The following is a 23,137-nucleotide window of genomic DNA, read 5'->3' on the forward strand; positions in this document are numbered from 1 at the left end:
TATCCAAAATCCAGGCTAGAGTCTCTAGGATACGGCATACAGTAATGATAATAACCATTATAATAAAGCCTTTTAGAAGGCAAACAAGAAATCGAAAGATCACATGAGCAGCACAAAAGAGCTGGATAGACACAGAAGCGGATCTGCATCTCCCACGCTAGACCTCCTCATGGCTCACAATGTCCCCCACAGACTCAACCTCCAAGAATCCAAAACACTCAAATATCTGGAACTTTTTGAGCACAGACACAATGCCGCAATAAAAAACTCTAGCCAGGAAATTGTGCAGATAATTCTTTAAAATATTGTATAAAATATCTTCAGGCATATATGTCTGAATCATAAATACATGTGCCATTTAGAGAGGTCCTTTCTTCAAGAATTTCATTATGTATTTTGCAAATACTCCCCAATCCAAAGACATGAAGTCTAACACCTTGATCTCAATCATTTGAGTATAAGGGAAAAATAATACCTTGTTCTCAAGTACTGCACTAAACCTGTGTGGAAGCATTTCTATATAAAACACAATCAAAATTTAAAAACTTGAACCCTCAATATCAGGCTGTATCATACACGTGTAGTACCCAGATGTTTAACTGTGTTTACACACTACACATGCATGGAAGAACAATTAAACTGTGATTCCCTATATGATGCAGGCAACACTGACACTCATGAGTTACTGTGAAAATCATTTGGGATAACATATTTGAAGTGCTTAGAACAGAGCCTAGCACATAGCAGTCAATAAATATTCCCTTGTTTTATTATTATTATTATTACATATTAAACAAATTCAGTGAACAAGCATCACACAAAACACCCCTTCCCCATTTACTTACGTGCATTATCCCCTTCCGGAGGTTGATAAAAAGAAAGGCCCAATGATACTATGGCTGCAATTTCTAGTATAATTAAAGTTACATCTTGTAATGCTTCCCATACTAATTGAAGAAAGGTTTTTGGCTTCTTAGGAGGTATAAAGTTCTTTCCAAACACTGCTTCTCTTCTTTCTAAATCTGCAGGGTTTCCACTTAAACCTGATAAAAAAGAAACAAATTTGGGTGAAGTCTGACAACTCTGAAGGTATCCACTCTTTCCAAGCATATTAATTTGTTACACTTTAGACTGATTCACAGGCCCATACCAGAACGCTTCTTTGTGCTCTTAAGTCTAAACACACAGTTAAGTCAATGAGAAACATACAGAGCTTTCTGTGAAGCATACATTTTAAGTAGCGAACGTCAGAGTGGATCATATGGGCTGGGATGAAGCTCAGTGGTAGAATGCCTGCGGCATGTGGAAGGGTTTGATCTCTGCACTGCAAAAACACCTTTTTAAAACAGCTTTAAAACTCCACTTTCACTTTCTTAGCTGCTTATTTTGACCATGCTTCTTATAGATAACAAGATACCAGAATCTATTATGACAGTCTGATAGGTTCTTTTTTTTATATTAAAATTAAGTTGCGTCCTGGTTCTAGAAATGCCTTTCTTCTAAAATGGGTAAGTTTCTGTAATACACACACACACACACACACACACACACACACACACACACACACGGCAGATTTCCTTTAGGTACTGAATGTTGGCTAGCTAATCAGTAAAACAATTTTTTATACTTATTTATTGAAGAACAAAGAATTAATTTGAACACAATCTCTAAAAGCATCTCTACTAAAATGTCATTTTTCGGGAGACTGGTTAAGGTTTTACTGTCACCAAGCAGGACGCTCACAGGGCCTCTCGGGGGAAGGGCAGCAACTGAGTGCTGTGGGGAAGGTGTACTGCAGGGTGTAGCATTCCATGGTTGAGCTGTGGAATTTTAAAGATAGGAGGCAATCAAGGGAGAGCTGGACAAGCCCGGCTTTGCCTTTCCTTTACCCTATCAAGCATATCCCCCTCCTTAATTTATCTTATCCTCCCTGACAAACCCAGATAGACAAAGAATTCTCTAATGAAAAGTGCACGTCCACGCACTTGTTGACTAAGTAAACCCAGACAGCATCCATAGATCTCATCTTTCCTTAGCTTATTTAATAATGTTAAAGGTGTCAAAGGTACCAAAACGGTACCTTTTAATTTGTCAAATTTGAACTTATTTCAAACTTAAAAATTTTTTTTTTTAGCTTATTTATGAAAGGAAGCAACAAAGCAAACGGGAAAGGCCCACATTACTAGAAAGTTCTTGTCTTCAGTGTCTCAGTTCATCTCAATGCTGAGGCAAGCAGAAAGCTGAAGAGACATTAGCTTGCACTGCTAGAAAATACAATGATGAACATACAAATCCAAAATCATGACTGACTTTATTGAATGTACCAAAAGAAGATTCGAGAATGTAACATGGACACACTGTGACTTGATGCCAAGTCAACCAACACCTTCCAGCGCTCTAACCTTGGAGATGGAGTCACCAGAACAAAAACAGAGAAGACTACAGATGACACTGGAAGTCTGGGTAATTGTTTAGTCTCCTGTGTCAGATACCTCATGTGGAGGAGGAGGAAGGATGAGTTCTAGTCTGCCCTATGCTGGTCTCCACTATCTAAGAAATGTATATAAATAAATAAATAAATAGATAAATAAATAAATAAATAAAATGAATAAATGTGGGGTGGAGGAAGCAGTACTCTTGGTTGAAATAACTTACAAGGTTGTTTTGAAGACAAGGAGAGGGCATTAAGTTTGTAAATCATAAATTACAGAGTAAAGTTTATTATGTTGAGAGAAAACAGGTTACAAATTTGAGTACTACTAAGTTTCAAGCCCATGTAGAATAAAATCTTTAATTTTATAGATTTAATAATCTTAATATCATGAAGTGAAGAGTTTTGTGAACTGCCCAAATATGCCATTTACTGATCATTAACTACTTACAGACACTGCTCCACATGCTGGGGGCCAGTTCTACACTCAGCAAGTGTAAATTAAATTGGAGAGAGAGATAAACACAAAGTTAAAATTAAGAAATTTAAGATACTTATAATTCAGTGAAAATGGTTTTTAAACGGCCACCAGAATTCTCTCAGTGGACATTAGCCTTTCCAACAAACCACCATCTAAATGAGTCTGAATAATGAAGAGTCAACCATGAGAAGACCAGAACAAAGCATTTCCAGTAGCATAAACGCAAAGGCCAGACAGAGATCAAAGCAAGACTACAAGATTTAGTTAGGAACCAGAAAGCAAACCATTGGGGCTAAGGTTCAGCGATCAAGGAGGAAAGAAAGAATGGGTCAAAAAGAAAGAAAGGGAAAAAAAAAAAAAAGACCCAGCGCCCAGATCATGGGGGAGTTCACAGAGACTATTACTCACTTTAACCGGGAGGGAAACTACCAGAAGGTTTTAAGGCAGGGAAGTGATAACTAATGTGCAATTAGAAAGGTCATCCACACTGCCACGTCGGAGTGCTCCAGGGAAAAGGCCGTGGTACAAAGAGACAAAAGTGCTTGATTCTGGGTTTTGGATGCAGAGGCTGAGAGGAGTAACTGGATCTGCCAGGTACTTGGAAAGAGATCAGACAAGATGAGGAATGATTGGATGTGGGATGAAAGGGAGGGAGCGAGAAGAATAAAGAATGGTATCTAGAACTAACTTTCAACATTTCTTTTCTTCTTCTTCTTCTTGCACATGAACTTGAATTGGGGTGGTTTAATGGAATGTTTGAAGCTGGTGGGTTTAACTGAAAAACACTGCTAATGTGTGCTGTGCATGTGAGTGGGTGGAGGTTATTTACCAAGTAGGGCAGGCCTGGGGAACTGCTGGGCTAGTTAAAGGGGAAGGAGGAATTAACAGTTCTGTTTTGTAGATGTGAGCAATCAAGTGGCTGTATCTAGTAGGCAGACTGCTAGTCCCAATCAGAATTTCTGTGCAAAGTTTGAATCAGAGGGTTAGCAACATACAAGGATTCTGGAGACACTGGCTCCATGAGAGCTGCCTGAAAGACAGAATAAGCAGGCAGGAAGGATAAAATGAAGTGTACAGGGGAAGGATGCACCAAGATATAACCCAGGACAGAAGGAAGCATGTCGGAGCAGTACCACAGGTTTCCATAAGAAAAAGGTTTAAAAGATGATGCTGCTGTGATATGAGAAGGCACAGTAAAAGGCAGAAAACTATTTTCTTTCACCAGGCAAAAAACTATTCTTTCATCAGACAAAAGATAATGACCTTGATTAAGAACCTTCCTGTAGCAAAGTGTGGGAGAAAGTTTGATTAAAAGGAATTGAATAGACAATGATAATGAGCAAGTAGAAACAGCAACATCCATTGCTCCCCCAATTATGATACAATGGGAAGAAATATATTAGAAAAACGACTTAAAGTGTGTATTATTTGTATTTTGTGTTTCAAAGATGGGTGGTAATATTAAAGTAAGGTATCTACCAAAAAAAAATGAGAAAATAGAGTAGATGACAGAAATGGCATGGGAAGTCATGATTATTATTAAAGTAAGACCTGCGAAGAGGAAAGAAGGGATGGGATTCAGGCTGAGGGTATCAGTCTCACAGAGATCAGGAAGACACTGTCACTTCAAGAGTACAGTGGGTGATGAAACTACTTGGCCTTAGTTTTTAAACTATAAAAGTAACAAATTATTAAAAATAATATCAATAAATACAATAAAAACTCTGCTGAGTTTCGTGAGCTTGGCTGATTAGAGCATAGTGGTAACCAGGCCAAGGGCAAGCACAGGATTGATCTTTTAATAGCACAGTTAGCTTCATAAAGAAAAAACACAACCACAACCCATACAAAGCAGCATCAAAATTACACACTTTACATGTCTGTATCCATCAAGGTAGGGGTAAAAAAAGACTCACATTGATCCTATGAACAAATAATACAGATCAACAGCACTAAATATCTGACACTTCAACAGAGAGACAGAATAATATTCAATTATATTAAGCCACTTATATCAAGAAAATACGGCATCTCAACAGCTGATTCCACGTTATGAAAGGGGGAAGTTTGGTGCAGTGTTTGAAGCGGGTGGGTTTAGCTGAAAATCAGGGCTAACACATTCCACATACAACCAGAAACTGTGACTATGGATGTACATATGTGTACACATACACATATGGAATTGTGGGGTGGCTGTAGTAAAGGTGACTACCCTATGTGGAAGGGAAGGATGCAGACTAAAAAGTATATGGAAATGTGTTCCTTGTTTCAGTTTTGAAAGAGGAGGTGATCCCTCACCTGCCCTCAAACTATAGATATATCCATCTAAAGTCAGATTTAGTATTCTTTCCCATTTGGTACATGCACTAGGTATTATGAATATACAAGAGATGGGTCAGGCAGAATGCCTTTCCTGGCTCTTGACCTTAACAAACTCATAGTTTGGTAGGGGTGACTAATAAGCAACCACCCAGACACACCCAGTATATGACATATTAGATGGCAGTGGAGGGCATACTATGGGAATCCACGTGGGGAAACGAATACAAACAAAATTTGCTGTTCCCAACATGAAGAATCAGAAACAGGAAAGGCGGATCAACTTAGCAGGGTCAGGTAGACCAGATCACAAGGAGAGCTGCAGGTCTACTCCGAGAAGATTAAGTGTCACTTAAAAAAGCAATGAGAAATTATTCGGCTTTACGAATAAAAAAAAATGACAGTGTATTGAAGAGGCACCAATTATGACCCTAGCTGAATTTCCATAAGACAAGAGAGTGAATCCCACCCATAGGGTGAACTGACGACAGCAGGGAAGGAGACCCTGTTGGTAAAGAGAAAGTTAGGAATTAGAATTCTCAAGATTTAAGACCACTTGAGAATGGGGGAAAAAATTTCACATCAAAGTCAAAGTAGAACATGGGTAAGTTTCAGCAAAAATGTTTGAAGAGTTTCAGTAAACTGAGATGTGAGAAATTGGGGCTTCCTGGGTTGGAACTGCTAACATGGGAACCACTAGCACCCAGGTGACCGCTCGTGAAGTCAAAGGTAACAGCAATGGGTGGCACTGTCCAGAAGCACCGACCACCAGAAACCTGCGAACAGTAACAGCCTGGGAAAGCACAGGAGGGGACAACAACGTCTAAAGGCAAGAAGAACCCCAGGAATATGTTGGGGAGACGGAGAGGGAGTATTTGAAAAGGAATCCAATCTGCTGTTACCTAAAACTTAAACTTGGAAGCACAACAGACAACCAAGGACATTCTACTTCAGGCTCACGTGATGACTTTTAAAACAATATACATGTTACTAGTTGGAGAACTAGCTAAAACAACCTTTAAAAAGTCTGTAAGAAACAAAAACAAGTGACCACCGCAGGCACCAAAATAACATGTAATTCTCCACTAAAGTGTCAATACATTTCTAGGACAAGATCATGCAGGATCACAGAACTCACAAGCATAAAACCATACATGCTAGCACACTGTGACCATACAAACACTGGCTGAACATCTGTACTAATCTGTAAAGTCAAGCATAAACCATGGGACATCAGAGCATTTTTGCACTTGCCTGAAAGTCAATAGTGTTTTATCCCTAGGGGAAGGTCAATTTTCTCAAAGAGTTAAAATGTATCACAACACGGAGACACGGTCAAAGTCCAGCAGTACAAGTGACTTACTTCTAGGGAGTGCAAACATGAACCGTCACTTAAAACATGGAAACTAGGCAACCAACGACAATGGCTATTGATCCCATCCTGCTTCCCAACGTATCCCTCGTTTGTTGCTCTATATAGTCAGTCATCTTTGGCCTCCTTTGTTGGTTTTTGGTTTGCCCCTCTTTTACCTAACCTTGACAATCGTTATTTATAGAGTTCAGTTTTACTTGACTTCTCCCCTTTGTGGTGAAGAAGCCATGCTTATTAACTCAGCCTCTGTCTTTAATTTTGATGACTGCACTGCTCTACTACTGCGTTCAGTGTGGTATTACTGCATGACAAATACGACACTGGGGCTAGAGGCCGGCATTCCAGAACTTACAGCAGTCTACGGGGCCATCCAATGTAGCGCACAAGACAGATAGCATGGGGTTAAAGCGGAGAAGACAGGGAGGCAACTGTGAAAACTAAAGGACCGAGAAATAGGATTTAGAGTACACATGAGAGAGTCAATACAGGAAAATACAGTACAAGAGAAAAATAGTTTAAAATAATCTTACGAGTTAGGACGTTAGATTGTTCTGACATAAAACTATACTCTGAGGACTATAAGTTAGAGCAAGCATGTATAAGAGCTAAAAGAAATCATAAAATATGATATTTCAATTCTCAACTTCATTTTACCCTGAACTTTTAATTTCAATCCCCTCAAGAATTATGAAGGTTAATCAAAAAAGATGGAAAAAACCTCAGTAGGCTCAAACATGTCCTACTGATCAACACATTAGTCATATTCTTGAGAACAGGTTCAAACAGTCCATTCTTAGAGGACACGTGGCAGGTTAGTGGGACAAATGAGGAAGTAACACAGCTGCCTGGAGAGAAAGGACATCTTTTTAAGGGATGCAGCACTGAAACCACAGCCTGGGTCTTAAATACTTCCCTGAGGCCGTTCACTCACCTCCCTACCACCAGGTACCAAGTGAAAGAGTACCCCTGCCATGAACTCTTGCTAATCATTACTGCTTCCTTATACCCCAAAGCCAACGAGCCAAGGAATCATGATAAGAATCCTTAAAACTCGAGCCAAAATGAACCTTTCTTCCTTTCAGTGTTGACTACCACAAATATTTTGTCACTGACAGCAAGTTGACACACAAAACCATTTATCTATCACGTAACTCTAAAAATAAGTTTGTTTTTCCACTGGGGGAAAATCTACTAAGAAGAGAACAAAGCTTCTCTTTCACAGTATCTCAGCTCTAGTATAAGTTATATGAATTGAACTTTTATAGAAAGCAGCACGCTGTGTCAGCTAAAGCATCTATTCAGAAATGAGACTACAGCTAGTGACCTTGAGCTTTTGACCTTTTTTGGGTGAGGGGTGGCATTCTTGCCTATAACCTAGGATAAAGGAGTTTTAAGGATAAAATTAATATTTATAAGAAAGCACAAATAACCAACCTATCACAAAAATGTTACCTAATGTAAGTGCTATAGCTTCTGCTGTTACTATTCCTAAAAACTGTCTTGAGTTACTCCTGCAGACATTACACAATCTAACACAGGCACCTCCAGCACAACGAATTCCCTTTCCCATTCACGGCTCTCACGCCGAATACACTAGCATTGTAAATTTAATTTAGTCACTATACATCTTACTTGGTCAATTGTCTCCCTTTTCTGAGATCTTTGCTTTATTCATGCATATATGCCCGGGACCTAGAAAAGTACCTGCCACATAGCAGACACTTTCTAATACTATACTCACACAAATTTATATTTCAGTAAAACTTCTGAGTGCTAGATGTAACTTGATTTTACACTTAGAATTTTCTTCTAACAACTGCCAATGCCTTTCCGTTTTAGGGAGATATATGGACTCTATGAACACATGAGGACACTGGGTCTGATCAAAGGCTGAGCCAGGAATGACTCATAAACAAAGGGGCTGAAGGGACAGGGAGTATCTGTAGTTTCAGCAATACAACCCACGTCCTTTGAAGAAACATTTCAGTTCTTATTTTCCCTCAATACGAATTCTTCTAACAACAAGGTATTTACTGTCTAGACACACCCTTGGCTACATAAGCCCCAGTTGCTTACTTTTAATCCTGACTCATTATAATTTGGCTGGTTCATCAGTGACAAAATGTTAGACTTTGGAGTGAAATATTTCTAATAAGTGAAAGTTATGAAGAGTCTCTGGCAATATTTCTATGAAGTTTGTGCCATTTTGGCTCTATTTCAGTAACTATAAACACAAATATAATGTTTACATTGAACCATCTTGTAATTTTTAAAAGGAACATTTCAAAATGACAAATTAATTTATATATGAACTGTAAAGACCAGTTTGTACAAATTCTAGCAAACATTCATTCACAGTAGTATGAAGAATGTGATCAAGAACTCTGTAAAACTAGATTAGGGGGGAAAAATGTGTAACTTCATTTAATGCCCCAAGGCACAATGAAGATAAAATGTTAAGTGTTAATTCAGTTCCCCAGAGACCATTCATGGCTTCTATCATGATGTCAAGAGTAAATAATCTCTTCTTCCCAGAATTTCGTAGATGCAAAATTTCCAATTAATTCATTAACTAAATCAAAATCAATGTAAAATACTACTCAAAATTAATAAAAGAAACTGTAGTGCAAATTAATGAGGAAAGCTCATGAAAAATGACAAGGCATATGAGAGGAATATTCAGTAATCAGGAAATAAAGACTCTAAAAGACAAAATACAAAAATACAGTTGGGGGAAGGGCAATCATGTATATTTGAAACTGACGCTCAATATACACCTTTTGCAGTGCTGGCCATCCAACCTAGGGGTTTTGTGTACTAGGAAATGTTCTGCTACAGGACTACATCCCTAGTCACTCAATATGCCTTTTATGAGGAAATGCATGTGACGAAGGCGCTTTAACATTTCCTATTAATTTGCTGATCATGAAGTATTCATCAGTTGGATTTTAGATGAAACATAGTAAGTAGATACGGGTAAAGAAAATTAATAAACCTACCAATGGTTTATTAACATAAACATTATATTAAACAGCATATTAAAATATAATCTAGCATGTCAAAACCTTAAGTAATCTCAAATCCTGTTCGCATAATGAAAAGCTTCAAGTTTTATCATATTACTAAGGTATAACAGGAATTCTACAATTTAAGATATAGAAAAATCTTGAGATACCTTGCAGAAAAAGACCTCAAAAGTGAGATGACATTGTCTTAGGACAGGGTGAGCACGGACAGAGCTCCGCAACACTATGGTTCATCATGGAGTTCAAAGAGCCTACTTACCACAGCTGGTAGTGAGCAGTTCACACACAACTGCACAAGTGTTTTCAAATATGGTATGACTTACATTCTGGAATAATTTTTAAAATTATTACCTTAAGTAATGCCATCAACAGTAGTGCTATGAAAATGTTGGGAAAAATAGCTTTCATAATTTCTCTATTACTGCCTTGGGAATATATACCAATATTAATATTTTAAAATAAAAATTTCTAATCTTACTAAAATAAATTTTATTTATTTACTGAACATTTATCCTCATGTCTAGAGCTGCTCTTTAGGACGTCACATAATCAAATACAGGCACCTCCAACACTTCTGCCTCCCCTTTCCATTAGCTTTTCTCTTAAGCATACGATATTATCACACTACATTTTAATTTACTTGTTCACTTTTTTCTCTGAAATCTGGGAATGCTCTCTTCAAACTCTGTATCCTTCATTTTATGAACAATAATATCAATTTATAAAAGCTCAACTTTGTTATTAGTTCATTTCAAATGACACAGTCCAGCAAAGTCCACACTGTAAAACAGAGAACTCATGAAACTTCAGCCGTTCTAAACATAGGGAAATTCAACATAATTCGACCACCTAAATGTTTACAAAGTGAAAAACTTAGAGTCACCTAATTTAAAACTGTGTGTTCAGGCCTCATTAACTAATTATTAAAAGTTTAGATTAAGTCCCATGAGCGAAAACAACTTTGACGGCTACTGGAAATGAGAACTATTTTAAGCTTTGGCAAAATGAAGGCTAGTGAGCAGTTTATTTCCACTGGATCCCCTGGGGGTGCCACTTTCGGCTCCATCCTCTACACCTCCAGTGGAAGGGCAATCTTGTTACTGTGAACTGGAACACGAAGGCAGACAAAGCACAGACTACCTCAGCTTGCCATTCTGCAATACCTAAGTTTAACATACTGTAGCAATCTGAGAACTCGTTACTAAAACCACGCAATGGCCAAGACGATATAAACAGTATGTTTCCATCTGAATTGAATCAACAGTATGCTTTAAACAGGTGAGTGACTAGTCAACATACAATAAAACCTACCTTCATTGGGAGATGTTTTCAACTTGGCGCAGATTCCATAGACATCTCCATAGCTTTCCTGTATTTTTCGTAATGCATCTGTGGACCTGAGCTCCATGAGAGCCCGCAGCTCTGGAAGTGTAATTCCAAAGTCTCCATCATGATTAGCTTCTTTCAAAGAGTTTTTCACACCACTATATGCAACTGAGTTGTTTGCCATGTCGCCCATTACAAGTATAATTTATTAGGAGGAAAATGTTTCCCAAAAGAATGAAATTTTCACTTGGTATATTTCCAAGATGAAAATCTTTTAAATATGAAAGTCTTCCTTAAACCAAACACTCATTGTATGACTCTGTGAAGTAGTATCAGCAGCAACAATTCCCAGAGAAGTATCTTGACCACTGGCCCATGACTTGTTTCTTCCTCTCAATCCTGAGATGCACACATCTGTAAGAAGAAAATATTTAGGTGTTAATGATTCATCCTCAAGTGTACTATGCATGCACATAAGCATATTTTTTAAATGCCACCAGGTAGCTAAACAAAGTACAGTAGTTATAAATATTTGTGAACTGTGCCTTCGGATCACAGTGGAACTACTAGATAAAAAGGGCGCATCTAGTCATTAGAACTCAGAAGTAAATGTAACGGCATAGCATGCCTGAATTCCGTGCCTGTGTATTACTGTTATTAAGTTACTGTTGAAGTGCTTAGTGCCAAGTGGTTAGTTCCAACTTTGCTAGCTGCTTTAAATTCTTCCTTTCATTTAACTATTAAAATTAAATACTATCATTTCTTACTCTATCCAGAACAGTAAGGCCTAGACAAATTGAGTTTTCAGCTAACTCAATGGCTGAAGTTGAATGGTTTCAAAGCCAGAGTTCCTTCTTACACATGGGCCCAACCTAGCTTGCTAAGCCTTTTCATATGGAGCAGCCTGTGACAGCACAAAAAGCCCAATGAACTGGATACGTACAGTTTCCTGCGCTGCTCTTCCCTTGGCTTTCTACAGCTGTCTTCTACACGGTTCCCAACATGCTACCACCTCAGGACTTCTGTCTGCACCTTAATCTTTCTCGCTACTTCATTTTCTTACTGCTTTATCTACATGTTACTCTACTCTTAAGAGTCAAAAATTATGGCAGATCATGACAGATAATACAAGAATGAGCATAATAATAAAACACAGAAAGGTAAAAAAGTGAAGCAGCTAATAAAAGCTAGAGGATTCATTTCTTCACTGTACTTTCAATTTATCTTTTTTACTAACCTAAAAATAACCTGTCAATTCTTCATCTAACATGCTAAAGATGAGATTTATACTATTTTCTGGTAACTATACCCTTTCATGATCACCACTATCCTAACTGCCTGGGTTTGAACTCATATCATCTTTGAATCCATCCTTAACCATTTCATCCAGACTGAGTCTGGCTGAGCCTTCCTATGATGACATCTCCTTCATCCAAGCCCTTGGACATTTCCCCACCACATTGTTTCAAAGGCATCCATGGTCAAACTTCAGTTAAATGAATCAACTTTTCTGCCTCTGAAGCAATTAGCACCCCCAACTACTTAATAAAATGTCTGGCAGCTGGAAAAGACACTGGCTAGTACAGTTACTTTTCATCTCTAAAACTGACAGATGGATGGATGTATACTATGGTTTGTGGTCCACATACTTCAGCCATCATCAAAGTCAACTGAAGGGCTGTTTATAACAAACGGCTGGGGCCTACACCTCAGGAGTGTTGTTAGGTGTAGCAGAAATCAACATGTATGCCACAGTTTTCAGACAATACAGGTGCTATCTGCCCAGGGAGTATCCTGAGAACTACTGGAATGGAAGCTGCTTGAAAAATCTAAGCATTTCTACCGGTGAGCTGAGAAAAGCTTGTCTGCCGTGGGTTAAATCTGCAAGAATACACAGTGACGGATTCTGGAGGGCACTGTCTCTCACTGCCTTCTTCCTCCCATTTAACAGCCCTACACTTGCCCAACTGCTCCCATCTTACTCATCTCCTAGGCCAAGGGGGTTCCCACCTACCCACATAAATTATTATAACAGTCAACTTATAAAAAAACAAAAACCTAGAGACTGTAGTTAATAATTGTCAGTTTCTGTACTAAAAATTTGTTGGCTAGAATATCACATCAACAGTAACACTGATTACTTATTCTAAGAAGTAAAATAAGGATTCTTGTCTGTGCTGGGGCGAGGTCATGTGTGTCGTCCACTTGTCCTTGGTTTCCATAAAAGATTTCCTCCATAACTCCTGGCTTACTATTCCACCACTTGCCATGAATGTGATGATTCTCCCTGAGGCATTTTCCTAGAGATAGAGAACACGCTTCTTAACTTTTCTGCCTTCTTTTTAGGAATGGCATAGCTATATGCCTTGTACATGCTAGACTGAGATTTAACGCTATAAAGCCCACTGTTGTTCAAAAAGCCTGGAGTAGAGAAAAAAATGTTATTCCGGGCTCAACATTAGAATGCCATTGCCATCACACAAAATCATCTTCCATTTAGCTTTAATCAGTAGTAACATCATTAATTTTATTTTTTGAGCTTTATAATACAATGTATTTTCAGTCACCTTCCATTACCCTCCTTTCTCCTTTCCCTCAGAATCCTTCCTTCCTCTCTCACCTAGTCCCCAGTGGCGACTTACTCTATTAGAGAAAGGACACCCTCTCTACTGCAAAAGGCGTCAGCAGTAGGAGCTCTCCCAGTCTCACAGGCACCTCCCTCTGTCCATGGGGCTGATCCTGTGCAGATGTCCACAGCTGCTGTGTTTTCATGGTTGCGAAGATAATGTCATTAGCTAGGTGGCACTGATTTATGAGATGACCCCTCAACTTCTGGCTCTTAAAATTCTTTCCACTCTTTTGTAATATTTTCATGTATGTGTGCGTGTATTGTGATACAGATGTTCCATTTAAGGCTGAATGTGTGTAAGTGACTTATTTTCAACACTCTGACCATATATGAAAATGGTCTCTGTACTAACTGTCACCCTCTGCAAAAACAAACTTCCCTGCCGTAGGCTAAGAGCTGCACTACTCTATAATAGAAGGCAGTTTGCTCGCATGTTCATTTAGGAAAGTAATAGTAGCTCTTTTACTTTTTATTCTTAGGTACTAATATCTGTTCTCTCAACGGATTTAGATAAAAGAATGTTACTCATTGAATACCCTTAACTACCTTAAGTAAGAGAGTAATAACTGAGCTAGAAGAAGTGACATGCCATGCTCCTTACACTAACAACACTGCCTCCCCTAAATGTGCACACTTACTAGGTCACAACAGACATTTCTGTTGGCTGAAAACAAAGAAGTCCAAACATCAAATATACTGATTTATGTAATCAAATCAATTATCAACAGATACTGCTATGGAGTTTTGTTGTCACCTTGACAGCCTTTCCCCAGTGCTTACAAAATCTAACCCAGGTTCCAGAGAAAACCATCCCCCCCATGCTCTCTCTGCTTCAGAAATGTGAATGAGATCCAACAGTCTGGCGATGAAACTTCCAGGGTGCCTCTGTGTTACCAGCTTGGATCTTCTTACTGAACTTAAATCTGAGAGAAGCACAAAGAGCTGCTATGATCATTACCTAGTACTCCATGATCCGATAAGTAAGTCTGGATGATGGACAGATGCATGGATGGACGGATGTGTGCTTTTCAGTCCTGGTTTACACGAAGAGTAATGTCTGTCCTGTCCTTGTTTTTTTCCAACAATTTATCAAGAAATTGATTTTAGAAGTTGAATTTTCTATTATCTTATAACCACAGAGCTTTGGCTGAGTATATGATTGATGTTCAGTTCCACTATACTAAGTAACAAGAACATCCTTCTGAGAAAAGATGTTCAGAAGAAACACCAAAAAATGCCAGAGCCACTTTCCAAATTACATATCAGGCTGTTTTCTACTTCTAGGTTATCTATTACATCCTTCTCTTGCTTTTTTTTCCTTTATTCACTCATTCATTCATCTAACTAATCTATTTTTTAGCCTTAAAGTAACAGCCATGTAAGAAACAAATTATTTTGAATTCAAATACAACAGAAACCAGATCACCTATTCTGATGCTCTTTGTTCTTCAGAGAATTTTCACCTTCCATTTTAAAGGTTTAAGGGGGAAAAAAAAGTAAAGTGGAAGCTGAGACCTCAGAAAGGCGATGTCTTAAAGAAAGCACACAACTCTATGTAGAACACTCAGCCTATAAACTTTATGCCACAGTAAATGGCATTTCTGATTAAGTCACTGTTGGCAGTCTGAGGTTTTCTAGAAAAAGACAGCTCTAGCCTGGCACAGGACAAAACAGCTACAACCATCAAGTGGCGAGGTGGGGGCGAGATTCTCACCACACATGAGCTTTCCTAGGAACGAGCAGAGGTACAAGAGGTGGCTGTGAAGTCCACCTGCTAAGCAGGTTCAGAGAGAGCACTGTCAGTGTACAACTTCAATTCTTTTCAGACTTAAAGAACACGGGGGAAGTTGTATGAAAGTTATCTAGTGTCAACACAGGTAACCAGGTTTTAAAAGTCATTTACACAAACTAGAAAAATGTAGAAGAGCTAAGTAACTGATGGAATAAAATATGGAGTCATAGAAAACACTCGGTGATATGATTTTAATATGTACCAAAAGAGATTCCTGTAGGTAAAGCAGGAAACACTTGCTGATACAACTAATAGTATTAGCAGCAAGACCTCCTTTTAATTGGGTTCCCAAATCTTTAATGTTTCTAAATGTATGCTAGTGAGCTGAAGATGTGGAAATTGTGCTTATTCAATATATGAAAATTTAAAGCAGAATAATCAGCAAATGTTAAATAACAGGATCAGGATCCAAGCAGACAGATGGGAATGAGGCTAAATTTAATTAGCACACATGTATGATCATCCTATATTTAATTCCAAAATGTAACTGTATAAATGATGTATACGAATGCATCAGTATTTATGAAAGACAAAGGCCCAGTTTATTAAAAGTTAAATGTTCTAACTTGGTATTAATCAGCATTATCATGTATTATAATAGGTATCAACCTTAATCACATAATCAGGGTATACTTCCTAACAATTTGCTAATATTAAGAAGGTCCACCTGCCATCCAGCGAAATGACTGTGCTCTAAACTTAGCCATTAGATAGGTCAAAGAACTCAAAAACAATTTGGAATTACAGCTCACTAAAGAACTCCATTTTCTCAGTCTCCTTTCCCCCTCGGCATATGTGGATATATATATGCAAGTGTATCAGAATAAAATTAATTTTATTTCCTTTGTACCTTGACAGGCAGTTAGCAGAAGGGTCACCCACCTCTGTAACTGGCTTTTACTGTGGCTAGCATTTTATTGAGAGCTGCTTTGCAAACTAGAGAACCAACCTGCCACACCCAGTTTTCTTCAATTATATTCAAGTCAGAGTGGACAACCTGAACCTCGTACTCTTAGACCAATGGTTCTCAACCTTCCTACGGCTGCAACCCTTTACTACAGTTACTCACATTGTGGTGACCCCCAACCATAAAATTACTTTGTTGCTACTTCATAACTGTCATTTTGCTGTTATGAATCATAATATAAATAACTGATATGCAGGATATCTAATGTGATCCCCCAAAGGGGTTGCGATCCACAAATTGAGAACCACTGACTTAGAGGGTCCCTGGAGAGGGTGAGTAAGTAAATACTCCACATTAGACTGGATCGACTGCCCACTCCACCAAGAACCTACCAAAGGGAAAGACATGTGCTAGGCTACCTTGTCTCAACAAGACACTGTACTCCTCCTCCACACTGCTTCAGAGCTACTTCTGTAGAAGTGCAAAAAACACCTTTCATCGGATTCCTGCCCTAAAATCCTGAACCCTTTCAGTAACTGAAATAGTCTTTTAAGAAGTGGTAATGACTTACTCTCAACTCTCAGGTATTACTGTAACAGTGGAAAGAGTATGTGGTCTGATACTATAGTTTCAGAGAGCGCATATTTTAAAATCACGAGTGGGAGCTTCTTTTACAAATTACAGTGGGCCAGAGAGATGGCTCAGGTGTTAAAGGCTAGGCTCACAACCAAAAGTTATTGTGTACCCAAATTATCTCATTAAATCAATTAGGAAACCCAGGGGAGACTCAAATTTAATTTTACTCAGAACTCTTGTTTTATACTTTTCAAAGGACTTAAAGAAAACATACTCATATAAAAGAACAAAGTCCACACAACTTAGTCAGATGAGTTAATTCCTATTAATGTATATACACACACAAATTCACCAAGGATGATCTCATTTATACAGAACTGATACAGCAGAAAGCAATCATGGTTCACAATGACTGATTTATAAACCTCAAAAGATTTGTGGATACCATTTTTCCTCTTCTCAGTAACTTACTTTTTCTCTTCTAGAAGACTACTCCAGGCAGAGACTGAGTACTGTAAAAGTAGCTGCAGCTGTGTCAAGCTGCAAATCCCAGCATGGAGGCTTCAGGAAATGTCTTAGGGTGGGGGTAGATTCTTAGAACAGAAGAGGACCTAGCCTGGCACTTGTCACAGCTGCTTACACACAGCTGTAATGATCTGAGTTGTCTCTGTGTCTTTCCCACTGAACTGTGACCTCAGGATAGAATCCGTCTGACTGATTTTTAACCCTCTTCTCTATCTGTGATATACTGAAGGTTCAACCTTTATTGACTAGAAACGCTCTCAGTTTACGCCATGAGCTATAACCTATTCAAAAAAAGCAGCTCTGCAACAAAGTAATGACAATTCAAATAAAACAAAACAGAACCTAACAACATGTTTAAAATACACGCTAAGTGCATTATGATTTCTGAGAAAGCATTTCAGGAGTTTTCAAACCATCTTGGTATTAAAGATGTACCACTTTTATTTCCCTTTGAATCTTTTTAGACAACAGAAATTACAAAGTACTCAAGTCTGTGCAGGGTGACACATGCAACAGGGTAATCCCTGCAACAGAGGAGCAGAAGCAGTAGGGTCTGAGTTCAAGACAGCCTGATCTACACACTGAGTGGCCACACAGTGAGACCATGTTTCACAAACATACATGTACACATATATACATTGTGGAGAGTCTCAACTGAATTATACAGTACTACTGCCGATGACTTTGAATGATGGCCCTAGATCTTTGAGAGGAGGCCAAGCAACAATTTTGAGCTTTAGTATGTCTTAAAGCTTGGAGGATAAGCGTGTTTACTTGAGGAATAAACTGTTAAAAATATTCATGTCAAATAAAAACATATCAAATCAGCATAGGAATTAACTTAGTCAGTGCTCCTAAGAAACAGAGACAGAAAATTCTCGGCTAGTAAAGACCATTTACTTCCCCCTCCACAATCAGCTTATTCCACTCTAGTATCTCCTGTGCCCAAGAAACCACTATCTAGGCGGCCAGTGATTCCCACGTTCCTGAACCTGAAGGGCACAGTCTTTACTATTTGACGTCCTGGTGACCTCTGCTACCCTTTGCCACTCTCCCAACTCTTGAAGCTTCTGTTGTAATCCCTCCACTGCTGGATTCTTGTTCCCACGACACGGCCATCTCTGGTTGCATGTTTTCACTATTCAGAGCTAGCCGGTCTTTTTGAACTGTCAAGGAAATCAGTGGCAGGGTTGGGTGATACGGTAACTGTTTTCATCTGGTTTTTAGTCACAAAAAATGAGATTGGCTTTTCAATAATAAAAATTGATTTGCAAGTGCAACTGCAAGACTTTTGTTTGTTTTTCTATTACTTCAGAATTTCACAATTCAATTAAAATACACTATAGCAGTCTGGCTCACAGACAGTGTGAAAAAAAATCAGTTTCCTTATCTTCCCCACAACGTCACTCTTATTCCCATTAACTTTTCATCTATAAAAGTGTATGCCAGCCTAAAGCAAAGCAGGGGTATAGACTAGCCACTCAACCACACCTCTGAAGCTGTAGGTAACTGCCACTTCCAGCACAGACTACTACGGTAACATTTTGAATGACAATGATTGGAGGCACAGATACCCAGATGACAACTAGAGAACCGTTTGCCTTATGGTCAAGTAAGTTGGTAGACTCTGATCCACCAACATGTCTGAGAAGATTGGCATAATCTTGCAAGAATGTACCTATAGAGTCAACAAACTACAACCTCTGAATTTAATAAACCATAATAAATTCTCAAGTTAATTCCACATATAGCAGATCTGTTTCTCAACTGCAGTGTCTATCAGTAACTCTTGCAGGGCTCTTGGGCCCTAACCTTGGAAATCTCTTCAGTTGACACAGTGCAGTGTGAAAAGTTACCTTTCTTTCTTTCTTATGTTACAATTTTTTGTTTTTATTGAGCTATACATTTTCTCCTCTCCTTTCCCCTCACTCATGACACCCACACTAACAATTTACTCAGGAGACTTTGTCTTTTTCTCCTTCCTATGGAAAGTTAAATTTCTAACTACTTCTGGGGCGCTGGGGATGCTGACCCTGTTGTCGCTCTGGTAAGGCACTACCTAGGCAACCGTGACCCAAGCTCTGACTCAAGAACTAACCGGTGAATATCCATCCTGATCCAAAAGTTTCTGGACAAAATAGGCAAATTACTCATCATTCTGCACCGCTAGTCTTCACTTTCAAGAATAACTTAAAGCAGAACACCTTCTAGAAATATTTTCTAAGCTGGTATGTAAAACTGTTTTGGATTTTAATACCGGGTACATTGATATGTTTCTTCTAAGTGTCATATTACACAAATACTGTGAATAATTCTTTCAAACTAAAATCATTTAACCTTCAAGTATCGAGTTTTAACAAAATGCTCTAATTATTACCTATCTTTTATTCACATCTCTAAGGTAAACTATACTTTGTTTTTTCCTATACTATTGTTCTACATAGGCATCTTAAACCTTTCATTTTACAGTAAGATTCCTGGTTGGGAGGGGAGGACTTTTGAAGAGCTCCAAAATAAAGTTAATTTTATATAATCCTGTGCAATTTACCAAATATAAGAACATACTATATCTCCGGTTAAATATGAGAACCAAATGTTCTATCATTTTCTAGTCTCTCTGGTGTTGAAATTTTCGGTTATAGTCAAGGAAGAGATTTCTAAATTAAAACAGTGTTTTTTCCTTCTGTTCAGGGGCTAAGAGGCAACATGAACACTTGAATGTCACACCAGCTGCTCCACCGACCTACTCAGTTCTTAAGAGCCTCTATCCTGTCAATTCACAAGAACCTACACTTAAATGCTTAAGGAAACAGGATGCTCATTATGTCACCGAACAGGCTCACAAAAATAAAGTTGGCAATACCGAGAGAGGTTAACTCTTTTCTGCAAATTAACATGAGTTTTCTATTTTATTAATTGAAAATTCTAGATGTCAAAGATTTAGACCAGCACTTCAAAACTGAACACAAAGCTAAGAGGAAGAGACACTTTCCCAGGCCTTCATGTCTATTTTATATATGTAGTTTGAGTGTGGATGGTCCTTTTGCACTTTCCAGCTAGAGATACTGAAGAGGAGCTTGGAAAAAAAAATCAATACTCAGTTTCATGCTATTTCAAGCAACTTGGCTAAAAAACAAGCTATATTTTAGAGGATATTAAGCAACGTTTGATTGATGGTTAACTTAATAAAGTGCACACAGTCTGGGCATTAGGAATGTCTTCAACTGTAATTTACTCCATCACATCACCAATGAGCCTCTAAGCTGCTCACATATTCCCAATCTTTCTCCTTTAAATTGTTTCCCCACACATATTCCTGACCATCATTTTGGTTTGTATTCTGACTGCTATTGAAGGCCAGTGCCACCCATTAAAACCATCGCCTAGAATTGTTCTAGTTTCAGATTTTCTCTCTATGAATCTTGTCACACGTTCTGACTGGTCTGAAGGTCACCAGACTCCTTGGTCATACTAGCTTCCCTCGAAAAGCTAGCTTCCAAGTGTCTTTATGTGTGGCTTGCTCTGGTCCTCCTCCTGTGTCTATCTGGTTAATTAGCGATCCCTAGAAACCATCTGCTTAAGCAATACTGAAAAAAAAATACGTATTTAACTAATGGGGTGTGTGTCTGTGTGAGTGTGTATACAAGTTAGCCAAGGTCTCAGTGTGTTAGGTGGCTTGAGTTTGATGCAATCCTCTTGTTTCTGCCTTTACTTGCTTGAGCCACCATGCCCACTGAAAACAATTTTAAAAGTTTTAGTTGTTTTTGAGGACTTTTTAAAAAAATTGATTATTTGGAAATGTCACACAACACACTTCAATCACACTCATTTCCCATTCCTCTCAGGTCCACAGTGGCATATGCCTTTAATCCCAGCACTCAGGAGGCAGGGGAGGGAGGCAGAGGTAGGCTAATTGCTGTTTGAGTTCAAGGCCCATCTGGTCTATATAACAAATTCTAGACCAGTCAGGGATGGATGCATGAGATCCTGTCTCAAAAAACAAAAACAAACCAGGTTCTAGTTCATTAATAACTTCCATGACTTAGTAATATATAACCGACTGACACATCTCATTTTTCCATTGCTCACATTCCCGCTTCTTAAATTGCCATTGCAAGCCTGCATCTCAATGCCTTTTCTGTTGGTCTCTCACTTGGCCTTGCCAATATTCACATATAGTCTACTCCATAAATGACCGTCTCTTCCTTGTCCTCTAAAACATCTGCCTCTCTAGGGATTTTCTTAACCTATCAAGTTATCTGTTCCATCTCCTTCTACCAAACCTCCAAAAACCTTCTTTCCTCAAAACAGCTTCAGCCCTGATTCTCATCTTCAGGTTGGCAACTGGATCCATGCTTGAGTCCACACACTCCTGAGATGACATTACAGTGATTAGTTGTTGCTTCTCTCCCCCACCTTTCTCTATGCCATGGTCTCATTGTAAGGTATTCTTCTAGTCACTGTATCACTTAATTCAAATTCAGTAGCCTTCTAAATCTTTACAACATCCTAAATGAGGGTATCACCCGAATCTACTTGCAGGATTCTCTTGGCAACTCATATAACATCATGGCCTACATCTACTAGAGTATTACTCTCTTGCTACTGATTACATTACAGCTGTAGGCCCACATTATCACTGAAGTATTTTTGCAGTACTTCAGGTGAAATCACTAATATTAAACTTCACACTGTCTCATATAAACTGTTTTCTCTGAAGTTTCTATCAGTATCAAAGACATCTGAATAAATCCCATGTCCAAGGCTCTGTCCTCAGGGAGCTCAGTCTCTATAATGGAGAAAGACAAGTGTGTAAACAAACATCACACAAGGACCCACAAAGGAAACCGTGAGCAGGCAAAGGATAGAGCACTAAATGAGTGTGTGACTTTGAAAATACCTTCAGACCTCAGTGTCTAGAACATGCCTCATCTGGACCAGTAGTGCCGGGTGGTAAGGATATGAGAACAGGTGTGGCAGTATGATGTCACCAAGTACAGGAGAATAAGAGGTAGCTCAAGAAATAGCTGGTTTTGTGATAAAAGCACTATATCTATCTTCAAAGTTAGTTTCACAGAAATTAATCTTCGCTCCTAAAATACAACCTAAGGTTCCATAACAGAATGCTAAAATAACAACAGCACTCGTGTAAAAAAAGGCAGTGCGGGCTTGGGAGACAGCTCAGCCACTAGGAAAGCTCTTGCTGTTCTTCCAGAGGATCAGAGTTCAGTTCTGAGCCACTTACAGCTGCCGGTGACTCTAGTTCCAGGGGATCTTCGAGCTTCTGTTCTCCACAGGCACCCCACACAGCATGTGGACACTTGCATGCACACATGGACACACACATTTACTTTAAATCAAATAACTGAACCTGAAGGTAATTTTAAAACCATTGCAGAAACATTCAAATTTGTTGACTCTGTGATTCTTTCTGCTATTAATAAAGACAAGTGAAAGAAAGACTAAAGATATTTGTGCCATCTTTTGAGGAGACCAAAAACAAGTTTAATTTCCTTTCTTAGCATTGTAGAAAGTAAACTTAACGAACCAGGAAGATGAGGATTACTTTCAGCCAGTGATGGAAACTGGGAAGCACCTAGCTCATGAGATCTTAACCGCCAGAGATCTTAACAGGCCTACAAATAAACAGAAGTCCTCCACTGCTGCATGCGCCCTTCTAAACACTAACCCCTTCTTTTCCTTTTTACTGCCTTCTTCCAAGGGATGCTTCCAATGCTCCCCCACTCTGATCT

At 38.7% G+C, this 23,137-nt stretch overlaps 1 protein-coding gene across 3 annotated transcripts in view; it reads right to left on the reverse strand.

Annotated features, from left to right (window-relative positions):
* Atp2b1 (ATPase plasma membrane Ca2+ transporting 1) overlaps positions 1 to 23,137 on the reverse strand; it is a 105,603-nt gene that overhangs the window by 43,360 nt on the left and 39,106 nt on the right. For all 3 annotated transcript variants that reach the window (XM_087902002.1, XM_087902001.1, XM_087902003.1), the window contains exons 2-3: positions 10,941 to 11,369; positions 846 to 1,043 (exon numbers count right to left, since the gene is read on the reverse strand). In XM_087902002.1, the coding sequence (XP_087758128.1) occupies positions 846 to 1,043; positions 10,941 to 11,148 (406 nt within the window). In that variant the 5' untranslated portion in view covers positions 11,149 to 11,369. The remainder of the gene's footprint in view (positions 1 to 845; positions 1,044 to 10,940; positions 11,370 to 23,137) is intronic.

This window comes from Myodes glareolus, chromosome 26 (assembly GCF_982192425.1).
Source record: "Myodes glareolus chromosome 26, mMyoGla1.1, whole genome shotgun sequence".
Classification (NCBI taxonomy): Eukaryota; Metazoa; Chordata; class Mammalia; order Rodentia; family Cricetidae; genus Myodes; species Myodes glareolus.